The sequence below is a fragment of the Octodon degus genome, unplaced genomic scaffold (genome assembly GCF_000260255.1).
Source record: "Octodon degus isolate 3935 unplaced genomic scaffold, OctDeg1.0 scaffold00070, whole genome shotgun sequence".
NCBI classification, from domain to species: Eukaryota; Metazoa; Chordata; class Mammalia; order Rodentia; family Octodontidae; genus Octodon; species Octodon degus.
Window position 1 is genome coordinate 7,507,327 of NW_004524646.1, and position 11,967 is coordinate 7,519,293.

Genomic DNA, 11,967 nt, shown 5'->3' on the forward strand with positions numbered 1-11,967 from the left:
AAGCACCTACTTGACAAGTGCAAGGTCCTAAGTTAAATCCCTGGTATGCCTACAAAAAAAAAAAAAAAAAAAAAAAAGCAGCACAACGCTGATCAAGTCCTGATGAAGCCAAGAGGATCAGCGCTGCCTCTGGTGCTCGTCTGGGAAGCAGCTATGTTCTCTGCCATGGGCTGGCTGTGCTTTGTTCTGCACAGGCTTGGTGTCTGCAGTGGGAATGTGACATGTGGGGGACATCTGAAAGCTGCAGCTAGGTGCAAGGGGTCACTGGGGTAGTTGTCATGGGGTCCCTGGGGGCTCCGCAGAGTGAGCTGTTATGCAGTATCAAGTTTGGTACGGGAAGAGACCTAATTTCCAACCCACCTTCCAGCTGCATGTATACCCAGGATAATTTAGAAATTGATACGTGGCAAAGTAAGGAACTCAAGCAGTTGTCACCGCTGGCTGCCAAGACGGTCAGAACCCAAGCTCGCCACGCCTGGTGACCAGCCAGGGACGTGTGCGCTTTCTGGGAGAGGCAAGGAAAGCAAACATACGGCTTCCAGCTCGGGGAAACGTTCTAGGAACTGCGCCACGTAGGTCACGACGGACTGCTCGTCTGGCACGTCAACCATAATGTCTGCAGAGAGAGACATGCGTTAGCAGGCCACGCAGACACCGCTTTCCAGGGGATGCTCGGTGGTGAAGGAGCCCACAGCACACTTGGGGTTTTTCTTTTTCTTTCTCACAGGAGGAAATGTAGGCTCAGAGGATGAAGCGTGTGACCAGCATCTCCCAGCTGGCTGAAGAATAAAGGAACTGATTCCTTTCCACTGGTGTCATGGGCACCCCACATGCTGCCTCGGAAGCCCCAGGTATGCCAAGCTCACGTAGGACATCAAATTTCTTGAAGATGGGCTCTCCAGCAAATAATCTGAGCTGTAGGCAGAGCTGTGCACAGGAAGACGGCCACTGCACTGTGCTTACAAAAGCCACCGTTCCCTGACTCATCCTACCTGGACTCAGGTCCAAAGTCTACCACAGAGCTACACCCCAGCCCTTTTTTATTTTGAGACAGGGTCTCACTAAGATGCAGATGCCCAAGGTGGTCTTGAATTAGTGATCCTTCTGCCTCAGCCTCCGAGCAGCTGAGATTACAGGCACGTGCCACTATGCCAGAGGACAAGTGCTTAGTCATTAAACAACTTCAGAGGCCAGCAGGAATGGAAGAGCTGAGTAAACTTCAGTAAGTCTTTTAAGAGGGCCTATTATACACCAAGGGAAAGCAATAACAAGGACTTTGTACAAGTATGCAAAATACTTGCATGCTACATGAAGAGACAAAATTGCACATCTACAGAATGATACCAATTATGGAAAAGATATTATAACTAAATGCAATAGAAACATATTGGGATACAGAAAAAAAAATTCTACACTAGCTTTTTCTGCATTTCCCAGCTTGGAACACCAGGTGGTAGATCTGCAACGCAAGACAAAGCGAAAAAACAGGAAGAGGAGAATCAGCGCACCTTCCGGCTCCAGGAGCCTGGGGATGTGCAGGGCATCATGCGCAACTTGGAAGGCCCTTTCCAGGTTTTCCCGCGGAGACTCCTCCAGGGCCTGCTTCATGTCCACCAGGCTGGGGTCGATGGCCTTGACCACCGCCAGGAAAGCCAGCCCACTCCTCCAGCTGCCTGCAAAGTCCTGCACTGCCACGCCATATCTAGAGGAAAAGAGCGGCAGCCACAGTGGGCTTGAGACGGGAGGGCAGCACGCAGCAGCTCTCAGGGCTTGGCGCTAACAATCTCGCGGACACAGCTGACCTGGCCTGAGCCCTGGCATTCCCACCTGCAGACAAACCTCCTGGGGTACACACCATATGGGGACAAAAAGACCTGAGTCCCACACAAAGCGCAACTGGGCACACTGTGCCTGACACAGGCAACACTGGCAATGAAGAGGATGAGGGAGCACAGTGCAACGGAGCTCAACAGAGAGGCTGCATTTGCCCCTCAGTCGCCACTCTACACTCCCAGCTCTGTGCCCTCTCGGCGCCTCAAACTCCTCTGCTGTAAAACAGGCATCCCTGCTTGGGGGGGCCAGTATGGGGAAAGCACGAGGTTGGCTCCTAAGAATGGTCAAGCCCTATGGTCAGCCCAGTGTGCAGAACAGGTGCTTCTCGCTAAACGGCAGCCGCCATTATCATTATTATTATTATTATTATTTTTTTTTTTTGCAGAACCAGGGATTGAACTCAGGCCCTTGCGCTTGCCAGGGAAGCATTTATTCCACTGAGCCATCTTCCCAGCCCCACCATCATTATTAATATAGGTGAAACTATGACTCTGAAAGGGACAGACACAAAGAGAAGTCCGCCAGGCACTGATTCCCTTAGAATGCCCCTGACAATGCAACCTCATCGCTGAAATGGTATTTTGTTTTTGTTTTGTGTTTGACCTTGAACTAACTATGTAAACTAGACGGGCTCAAACATAGCGACCCTCCTGCCTCGGCCTCTCAAGTGTTAGGACGGAAGTATGTGTCACCATGACACTGGTGGATTTATTTTTAACCAACATCAATCAGTTGTTCTCATTAATCAACTAATCTTTCACACCACAGCCTTCAACAGAACCCCGAAGATCCAACTTCTCTTCCACTCTTCTTTCCCAACAGCAAAGAGCCAAGACCCAGACTGTTAAGTGCTTCCTGGGAGCTGGCCAGGTACAAGCCTCTTCTCAGACTTTGTTTCATTTCCTGCCTAGGCTGGAAGGCAGCAAATGTGAGTCCCCATTTGCATGCAAGACTGGAGAGCTCAGTGACCTTGTGTGGGTGTGGCTCCCTGCACAGGGCCCTGGCATGCTGCCCAGGGCTCGGGGACTACCAGGAAAAGGCTGTGGATGCGATCCTCGTTGGCATGGGGCCCACAGGAGGCTGGGCGTCGGTCCAGTTCACCTGTCTGAGCTTGGGGTGGGCCACGCTTGACCGGAAGTAGGTCATAGCCTTTTTTATTATTTTTAAAGAGGCCCAGACTCTGAAAGATGCTTTGGTGCTCAACAGTAACCTCGCACGTGTTCTCAGATCCCCACAAAAGCTTCCATGTGTGCAACAGGACGTGTGCATTCCTGCATGTACTTGTGTGTGTGTGTGTGTGTGTGTGTGTGTGTGTGTGTGTATCCCCGGGCACACATGGCTGTGACCAGCAGGTGGGTGTCTCCTCTCTGCCCACCCCCGGCCGGAGGGGCTGCCGCTCACTTCCTCGTCTTCCTCTGCACCCACGCCAGCAGCGTCCTGATGGCTTTCCTCTGGTCCTTCACTGCTATGGCCGCGTTCCTTTCCGCCGTCGGGGTAGGTGGGTAGGAGGAGTCCGAGTCTGTGCCTCCCGAGCCTGGCGACAGGCTGGAAGACGGGGAGCTCCTGCTGAGGTTGCCCGTGAGCTCCTTAATCTGGAAGGAGAACGGCACTTAGGACACTAGCAGCACACACAGCTACGCAGCGGGCAGCTCCACCGTCTCAGCCGGCCCAGAGCACACGCTGGGGAACCAGGTCATGCAGGGCAGGCACTCAGGTGGGAGCAGCACAGTCTGCCAGCAGGGCTGGGGCACGTGGCATGACGTGCCGTAACTGCACTGCGTGGGGGGCAGCTTCCCCGTCCAGCCTGCAGCAGGGCCAGCCTCGGCCCTCCAGGTCATCCTGTCCTGACCCATAGGTCCTTTTCCCTCACTTCCTACTCCTATCACGGGATGGGATGCTTGTGAGAAATGCAGGCCCAGCCCAGACCTGCCAATGGAGCCAGAATCTGCATTTCAACAAGAGACTCATACATACAGCAGGCCTGAGCAGCAGTGGGCTTTGGAATCTACTGAGCCTTCAACACCCAGCTCTGATCACTTCCTCCCGGGAGTTTTCCTCATCACCCCATCTGAGGTAAGTGCCCCCGTCCTCTTGTCTGTGATCCTAGAAGGCTACAAGGACAGGGCCGTGTGTACCAGCACTTGGCATCCTGCAAAAACTCAACAGACATCTACCAAAAGGTAGACCTACGGCGTTGTCTTTTAAGACATGTCCAGCATCTCTCAGGAAGTTTGAAAGCAGATGGGAACTTCCTTGAATCCTACACAAACCAGGAGCTCTTCCACCTGGCTTTTCTTGACAATTACACCTGAGAACCATGCCTGCTACTTCACACATATGGAAACTATGACTTAGAAAGAGAGCTTCTTCTTAAGCTCAATGGTCACACAGAGTAACCAGAGGGTCAAATCTTCCTGGACTGGATCCCTTCTACTCTGGGGGCAATCACTAAACAACGACCCAAACTCTTTCTACATCTCAGTTCTTTTTCAGCGAAAAGTGAAGCGGTGGGAACTACGCCTCCTGTCTCCCTTGATCTGGATGCAGGCTGTTCTGTCGGAATTAAGCAGACCAAGGCGGTTACTGTGCAGTAGGGAAGGGAAGCGATTTTACCTGGAAGAAGAGGATGATGTTCCATATCAGCCCGAGAACCAGGGAGGGGTTGCCGTCCGCTATTTCTGCTGCATCGATGCTCACCAGCTTGACCTGGAGAGAAGCACTTTATGCACTTAAGAGGATGCCCTTTCCAGGGCTGCGGGCCTGGGTTATTTCTGCTGGCTTCGTAAGCCTGTCTCTCAGCCCACCCTGTGCCACCTAACACTGCCCAAGGCCACCTTTCAGGGACACTTGGCGTGCCAGTGTGTGTTTAATGAACATGTACATTGTGCTCACTGTGAGCAGACACTATCCTAAGCCCTTGCAGGAATTGCCTCAGTTTATCCTCCCAACAACCCTAGAGCATGGGTGTTTCCACCCGCTGTCTAGCTCACAAGGACGTTTCAGAGAGGTTAAGTATAACACACCCTGACCCACATCATTCCTAAGGTTCCTGCTGTGCTCGAAACAGCTGTGCTCAGAGGTCTGTGTGCATGCTGCACTGGGGCCATCGGACCTCCAGATTTCCACAGCCTGGCACAAACACAGGCTGGTACCTACCATCCCAGGCCAATGGGCAAGAGTGACCTGGGATACAGTTTATACCCAGCATTACCAAGCACCCTACTGCACAGCTCCACGGTGTGAGCTGTAGGCACCTTGTGGAGTTACCTCTTTATTTACTTCTAAAGTTCAGGCTGGCGAGATAGCTCAGTGGACTAAGCGCCTGCTTAGGCAAGTGCAAGGACGAGGATTCGATCCCCGGCACCACATGCCACACAGGCCCCAGCCCTGGGTGTGCTGAGCCTGCCACTGAGATGGGGCATAGTGGCACATGCCTGTAATCCCAGGACTGAGGAGGCTGAAAACAGGAGGATCACTATGAGTCTGAGTTGCATAATGAAACCCTGCACCAAGTAAATTTTTTGAAAGTTCTGATCACAGGGTGTTGCTCTTAGTAAATCCCTAAGGCCAAGTGTAGCCCTGGCCCAGCTGCACCATCCCCTGGGAGCGAGCCCAAAATGCAAATTCCTTCTCACACCGATCTGCACTTGAACAGCCACATGGCTCCTATGTCTGCTAGAATTGGAGGATGATGGCTGCGAGTCATCATTTCGCTGGGAAACAACATCTCAGCGGTGGCTCAGGCCTCCCTGCAAACCTCCCTGAAAAGGAGGGTGAGGCCAGAGCGCAAGGAGAGCAAGGCCAGAGCACAAGGAGGGCTCTGCAGGCCACCTGGGTCTCAGGAACCTCTTGCAACTGAACAGACCAGGAGAGAGAGAAGCCAGGGAAGCCCCACCCAACAGACTCTGAAACCCACACCACAAGATTCCGCCTGGGACACTAGGGGAAGATAAGAAAAAAGGGGAGAGAATGTTTCATAGAAAAGCTTTTCATTCCTCATCACCCCTTTCCCTCCTTTCCCACCTTGGCTTGCTAAATTGGTTGACTCTGGTCTCTGATCCTATCAGCTTGTCCCAGGTGTCTGACAACACCGATCCTGAGATTGGGCTTCCCTAATCGAAGGAGACAGGGAGACGGCCAGCTCCCTGGATGAAGTCTGTTTTGGGGGCTGATGCCAAGAATATAACTCAGACAACACAGACTCATCACTGGCAGATGGGCGGCCAGGAAGGAAGTTGTCAATACTGTGAAGAACACAGCCGGTCACATTCAGGTCCAGCACTCCATCCACATGTGTCACCAGCACACATCCCACATGACGAATCACTTGCGAAACCCCACCTTTGACAGCTCCCCATTCCTGTGGCTTAGGGTACACAGTCTGGCCCAGGGATCAAAGCAGGGAGCCACCTCCACCATCCTTGCAGTCATGCTACGTGGAGGAAGTCGAAATGACGAGGGACAGCCGTGGCCCCAAGCTGAGGCTCCAGAGCTGCCTGGGGGGGATCCTTGGACGTGACAGGGCCCATCTTGAGAGTGGGAAGGCGAGGGCTGAGTGGGCAGCAGGTGGCTCTGGAGAAGCCCACATAAGAGAAGAAAGCACCTTGCTGGACTGAGGGAAGGTGTGGCTGCAGGAGGTCCACGCCCAGGAGCAGGCGTTCCAGAGATCTCCTCAGGGATCTGATCACTTCTCCTTTTCCGTGGTGAGACAGCACTTTCACAGCCAGGGCTGTTAAGAGCTTCACGGCAAACGTCCTTGACCTCTTGCTTTAAACTCAGCTGGTTTTGCAACTGGCAGCTGATGGGTCAACTGGTTTATGAGATGATTCTTTCTCCCTGGTGTGTGGTAACTGAGGGGCCTTAGGATAAATGGTCCCCAGCGGAGCACTGCCCACCTGCCATTCATTCTTTTAATGTTCATACTGTGCCCACTTTGTAGACAAAGGAGACAAGTCTCAAGCTGAAGGATTCGCTGGTCTGTGGGCCAGCCCGTCCCACTCTGTGAGGTGCGCTTGTGGGGAAAGCGGGGAACTCACCGGCAGCCCCAGAGTCTGCAGCATCGAGGTCATCAGCACATCCGGCTATCGCTCTTCCCCTGTGGAGCCCCTGAGCCCTGTCTTTCCTGGACTGGGACAGCCAGATAGGAAGACCAAGGAGAGCTCCTCTAAGGCTTTTGTGGATTCCGAGGCTGGGACAGAAAAGATGGCACCCGAAAGCCCGTTTCCATCTCGCTCCTCGTGCCTCCCTGCCTGTCAAGCTAAGGCCCGAGGCTGGCATGCACCCATACCTGAGGTATTTCGAGATCGTTACATGCTGAGCGAAGAGAGAGGAGAAGCAATTTTGACGGTCCACTGCAGTTTGAGAAAGTTCAGCTCCCAGATTACAGACACCAGGCCTTCCCAAGCCATGGCTCCGCTTGTCCTCGTCACATGCCTCGGTGCAGAGCCGTCCCCTGCCGCAGCACCCCCTTACCCCTGCCTGCTGGGCTTGCGGGATCACTGCTCACCTTCCTGGCCCAGAGGAGGCGTGGCACGCTGTCCACACAAGGTCCTGCCTAAGCATCTCGAAGGCTCAGATGTGTTTCTAAGGCAGTTGTTTGTCCCTGACACAGCACAGCCCCAGGCTCACAGGAGACACTCAGCAGGTGAACTGATGGCTGCTGACCACAAACCCTGACTGACCTGGGCACCTCTGACATGTGCAGGAGACAGTCTGCCTGAGGAGACCAGACCCTGTGCTGCAGCGGCTAACAAAGCAGGAGTGTGCTCCTAAGCCAGCTCAGGCTGGAGGGCAAGTAAGGAGTCCCCGCCAGGTGGTCAGGGCTGTGCTGAGGAGGCCTCACCTGGCAGCACTGGCTTGAGCAGCACACGGCGTCTGCACCAGCACTTCCGGACAGCCTCGGCTTCCGTCACCTCTATTCAGAGAGCTCCACAGTCGGCACGTGAGTGCGGAAGCCAGGACAGGAAGCTGGAACAGTTACTCTCTCAGCTCTGGGCTGATATGAACTCCAGCAGAGGCTGTCGGTGGAAATGATGCTCCAGAAAGGGTGCCCTTCAATGAATCCAGGGATGCCGTCTTGCTCAACAGTTTCACTGAGAAATAACTGACGCTCCGTTCAATCTGCCCATTCAGTGGTATCACACAGACATGGGCAAGCTCCCCGCAGCCAATGCTAGCACATGTTCATCACCCTGAAGGAAGCCCTGTACCCTCTGGCTCGCCCCTGTCTTCCTCAGCACTAAGCTATCACTTACCTACTTCCTGTCTCTAGAAATTTCCCTGTCCTAGGCAGCTCACTTGAGTGAAAGCATACAATACGTGGTTTTGCAGGTTGTTGTGCTTGTTTCTGAGACAGGGTTTTGCTGCGTGGTCTAGGCTCACCTTGAACTCCATAGGTAGCAGAAGGTGGCCTTGAACTCCTAGTGATCCCCCTGCCTCAGCCTCCCAAGTGATGGGATTCCAGGCATGCACCACCATACCCTGCTTTGCCCCAGCCCTTCCTCACGTAGCAGAGTACACTCACAGCTCATCCATGATGCAGCAGTACGTGTCAGGGCCCCCCTATCAGGGCCTCCCTCTTTTCCAGGCCCAGTAACACTCCTCAGTACCAACAGACCACCTTTTATTGACCCAATTTTTGGCTGAAGGGCTTCTGCGTTATGTCAACATTTTGGCTACAAAGCACAGTGCACCCCTGGGTCGCACTCCCAGGCTCCAGCCGGGGTCCTCTAGTCTTTGAGGTCATCCAGGAAGCACTTGGCATCCTTTCAACAAGTTCTTCTTCTGCTGAAACCAGCCAGCACCAGCTTCTGTCACCATGAAGAAGCCTGAGTGACTCAGACTTGAGAGAAAGTTTTACTGAGTGCAGAGACATCAGGCGAGCCCAAGACTTCTAACCCAGATTCATGGCAGAGTGTAATGAAAGGGGAGACTGGGAATTTCACCCCAGGCTGCGCCCTCCCATCTGGGAAAGACACAAACCAGACTGCCAAACAGAAGAGCAAGCAATGGCGTGCAGACAGCTGGAGCAAGGGGGAGGGTGCAGGAATGCTGCTTCGTGGGCACTGGAAGTCCATTCTCTCCCTATGTCTCAGGAGAAAGTCTGATGCCCCCATATCACCTCACCCTCACTCCAAGACCTAAAAGAGGTCAAGTAATCCCAAAGACTTGAGGAGAGCCGTCAGCAGCTCTGGCCCACTACAACTGACTGTGCCTGGAGCCCTAATCCTGATGGATATGGGGTGGGCTGTCTCCCTAATGGGTGGATTCTCTAAGTCACTTCCAGTCCTTCAGCGCTCAGGTTTGACCAATTAGCCAGCTGCCCTTTCCACACTTCTCCCAGGACCAGCACTAAACTGTAAGCTACTCCTCCTCCTCCCAGATAAGTTTGTCAACAAGATGTGCCTCAAACACTCACATTGCTTTCCTCCAGAAAGGTAAGTGCTTTCGCTATGTTGTTCAAGCGAAAAATCCGATGTGAGGAGGACTTGTACTCATGCAGCTGTAAAAAAGAAAACAGAACAAGACAAGCCAGCTCAGCCCACGAAGGCACTCTGGAACTCCCAAGGGCAAGGCGGGCTGCGCTTTCCCTCTGGTTCACCTTTTCCATATGAGTTTCTGGACAAAGTTAGGGGCTCGTGGCTAAAACCCACTTGGCCTGTGACCAAACCCATACACGTGCATCTCGGGCTGAGCAACCATGACACCAAGGGCCCCAGAGGTCTGCCTTATTTACAGTACCCGGGACTTAACTCATGGCATTGGTGAATGGGGGAACTGAAATGGACTACCAAGGGACAAATTTGTCCAATTTTTTGCTCCAGCTCAGCTCCTGGCTTGTTAGATGCGCATTTTTCCAGAGCCCCATGGAACATGGTCTCCCCACTGGCCTGCTGCTTTTGTGAGGGCCGCAGAATCAGCCGTCCACATCACCGCTCAGCTGCTAAATCATCTCAGGCCTCTCCAGGGGCAGCAGATGTTTCTGAGTTTGGGCCAGGGCTTTGTGCAGTTACCTCAGGTCGAGGGGAGTGGGGGATGAGGATGTGGAACTTCTGACAATGTTCGCTCTCTAGCGCCTGAGTAAGCGCCCCCTGCAGGTAAGTCCACCAGCCTTCTCTGGGAAGGGCTAAGCTGGTGGGGAAGGGCAGGCCTGCTCTTGACAGGGTTGCAGAATCCAAGGTTGGGGAGGCTGCCACCTAGGCTCTGGGAGCAGAGCAGGAACCCTGAGTTGCTGGGCAACGAACAAGATGCTGGGACACACTCTTCCAGGAAGCCAGTTGGGGACCACATAGCTGGTGCCTTCTGACCTGCTAGGAAACCCCATCTGAGTGTGCTCTGCTTGAATTCTGCTCCCAATTTGTGCAGCCTCTTCTCAGGGTGGTTAACAGCGGGTGGGACAAGAGGGGGTGATGAGTTCAGATCCGGCCACAGCAGATCTGAGAACCCAACTGGGGCTCTTGAGGTTCAACAGCTGCAAACAGATGCCCCACTGCACTTGTGCAGGCACAGTGTGTCCCCAAGCTCAAACCACACCATGGAGTCTAAAGTATTCTCAACCTAGACACTGCTGGCATTTGGGACAGGATGTTTACCCCCTTGGAGAACGTATGGGCCTGACGGGGACATTTCAGTTGCCATGCCCACGGGTGCTAGTCACAGTCAGTGATTAGAAGGTACACTCTGCAATGCACAGGGCAACTCCCCACAGCCAAGAACTATCTGACCCCAGATGTCCTCGAAGCCAAGAACCGCACGAAGAAAGACCAATCTGCACGTGGCTGACATCTGCATCACAGTGAGCTCCGGCTCATGTCCAAAGAGGAGCAAACGTCACCAGCTTGCACAATTCAACTTCACTGATTCCTGAAAAAAGGTTCCAGAAGCCAACCAGGGTTGAGGAAGTCAGACAGCAAGATGTGGTGGCTCCTAGTACTTGTCATCAGTCTTTCTGATTCTTAGCTATCGTTCAGTTCACATAACGACAGGCTAAACTTTAATTTTCTGGTTTCTACTTTTATCTATCACAGGCATGTTGAAACACTGGGCATTTTTCTCATACTCACCAAAATATATTTGCTTTTCTAGAAAGATGCCTTTGACAAAGGGATGCCCGCCTTCAGTGGTTCCTATCATAGGACTATGTCTGTGTGTGGTGTGCACAGAGGCCTACTCTCATGGCACGGTTCTCAGAGGGTCCCTGAAGCCCACAAGCTACAGGCCTGGTCACCAACCTATGCAGGGATTAGGAGGTAGCAGAGCCCTCAGGAGGCGGAGCTTAGTAGAAGGAAGTGATGTCACTGGGAGAGCGACTTGAAGGGAATGCTGGGACCTGAACCTCCCCTCTCTCTCATCTTGCTTTCTGGGCTCATGAGGGGAGCAGTGACACTGCCACATGCTACCTTCATGAGGATCTGGCTCTTACAGCCCACAGCCACAGAGCCCAGCAGCAACCTCTGCAACTAGGAGTCAAAATAAACCTTTCTTCCTTCGAGGCATTTATCTTCGGTATTTTGCCACAGATAAGACACATTCCCCTAGGTCTATCACCATGCACTTTACTAAAGTCAAAGTGGATTAAAGAACTGAACATTAAAACAGAAACACTAAATCTCCTAGAAGAGAAGTAGGAGGAACTCTTGAAGACATAGGGGTAGGCAAAGAGTTCATGAACAGAAAACCAAATCACATGGGAAACAGTTGAAAGAATTAACAACTGGGACCACCTCTTATTGAGAAGTTTTTTCATGTCAAAAGAAATTATCAACAAAGTGAAAAGACAACCCACAAACTTTGAAAAAATCTTAACTAATAAGCACTCCAACAAAAGTCTGCTCTCTAGAATTTATAAAGAACTAAAGAACATTAGGGCCCCTAAATTTAAAGACCCAACCCAGAAATGGGCATCTGAGATGAACACACACTTCTCAGAGAACGAAATTAAAGAAGCAAATACATATATGAAAAAATGCTCCACATCACTAACCATCGGTGAAATGCAAATTAAAACACTGAGATACTATCTCACCCAAGAAAGATTGGCTATCATAAAGAAATCAACCAACAACAAATGTTGGAGAGGCTGTGGGGAAAGGGAAACCCTTCTCAACTGCTGGTGGGAGTGTAGACTGGTGCAAC

General features: G+C 52.4%; 1 protein-coding gene across 3 annotated transcripts in view; it reads right to left on the reverse strand.

Moving 5' to 3' along the window:
• Clmn (calmin) overlaps nt 1-11,967 on the reverse strand; it is an 83,589-nt gene that overhangs the window by 10,221 nt on the left and 61,401 nt on the right. For all 3 annotated transcript variants that reach the window (XM_023719686.1, XM_004635172.2, XM_023719687.1), the window contains exons 4-8: nt 9,251-9,334; nt 4,447-4,539; nt 3,235-3,425; nt 1,509-1,702; nt 534-616 (exon numbers count right to left, since the gene is read on the reverse strand). In XM_023719686.1, the coding sequence (XP_023575454.1) occupies nt 534-616; nt 1,509-1,702; nt 3,235-3,425; nt 4,447-4,539; nt 9,251-9,334 (645 nt within the window). The remainder of the gene's footprint in view (nt 1-533; nt 617-1,508; nt 1,703-3,234; nt 3,426-4,446; nt 4,540-9,250; nt 9,335-11,967) is intronic.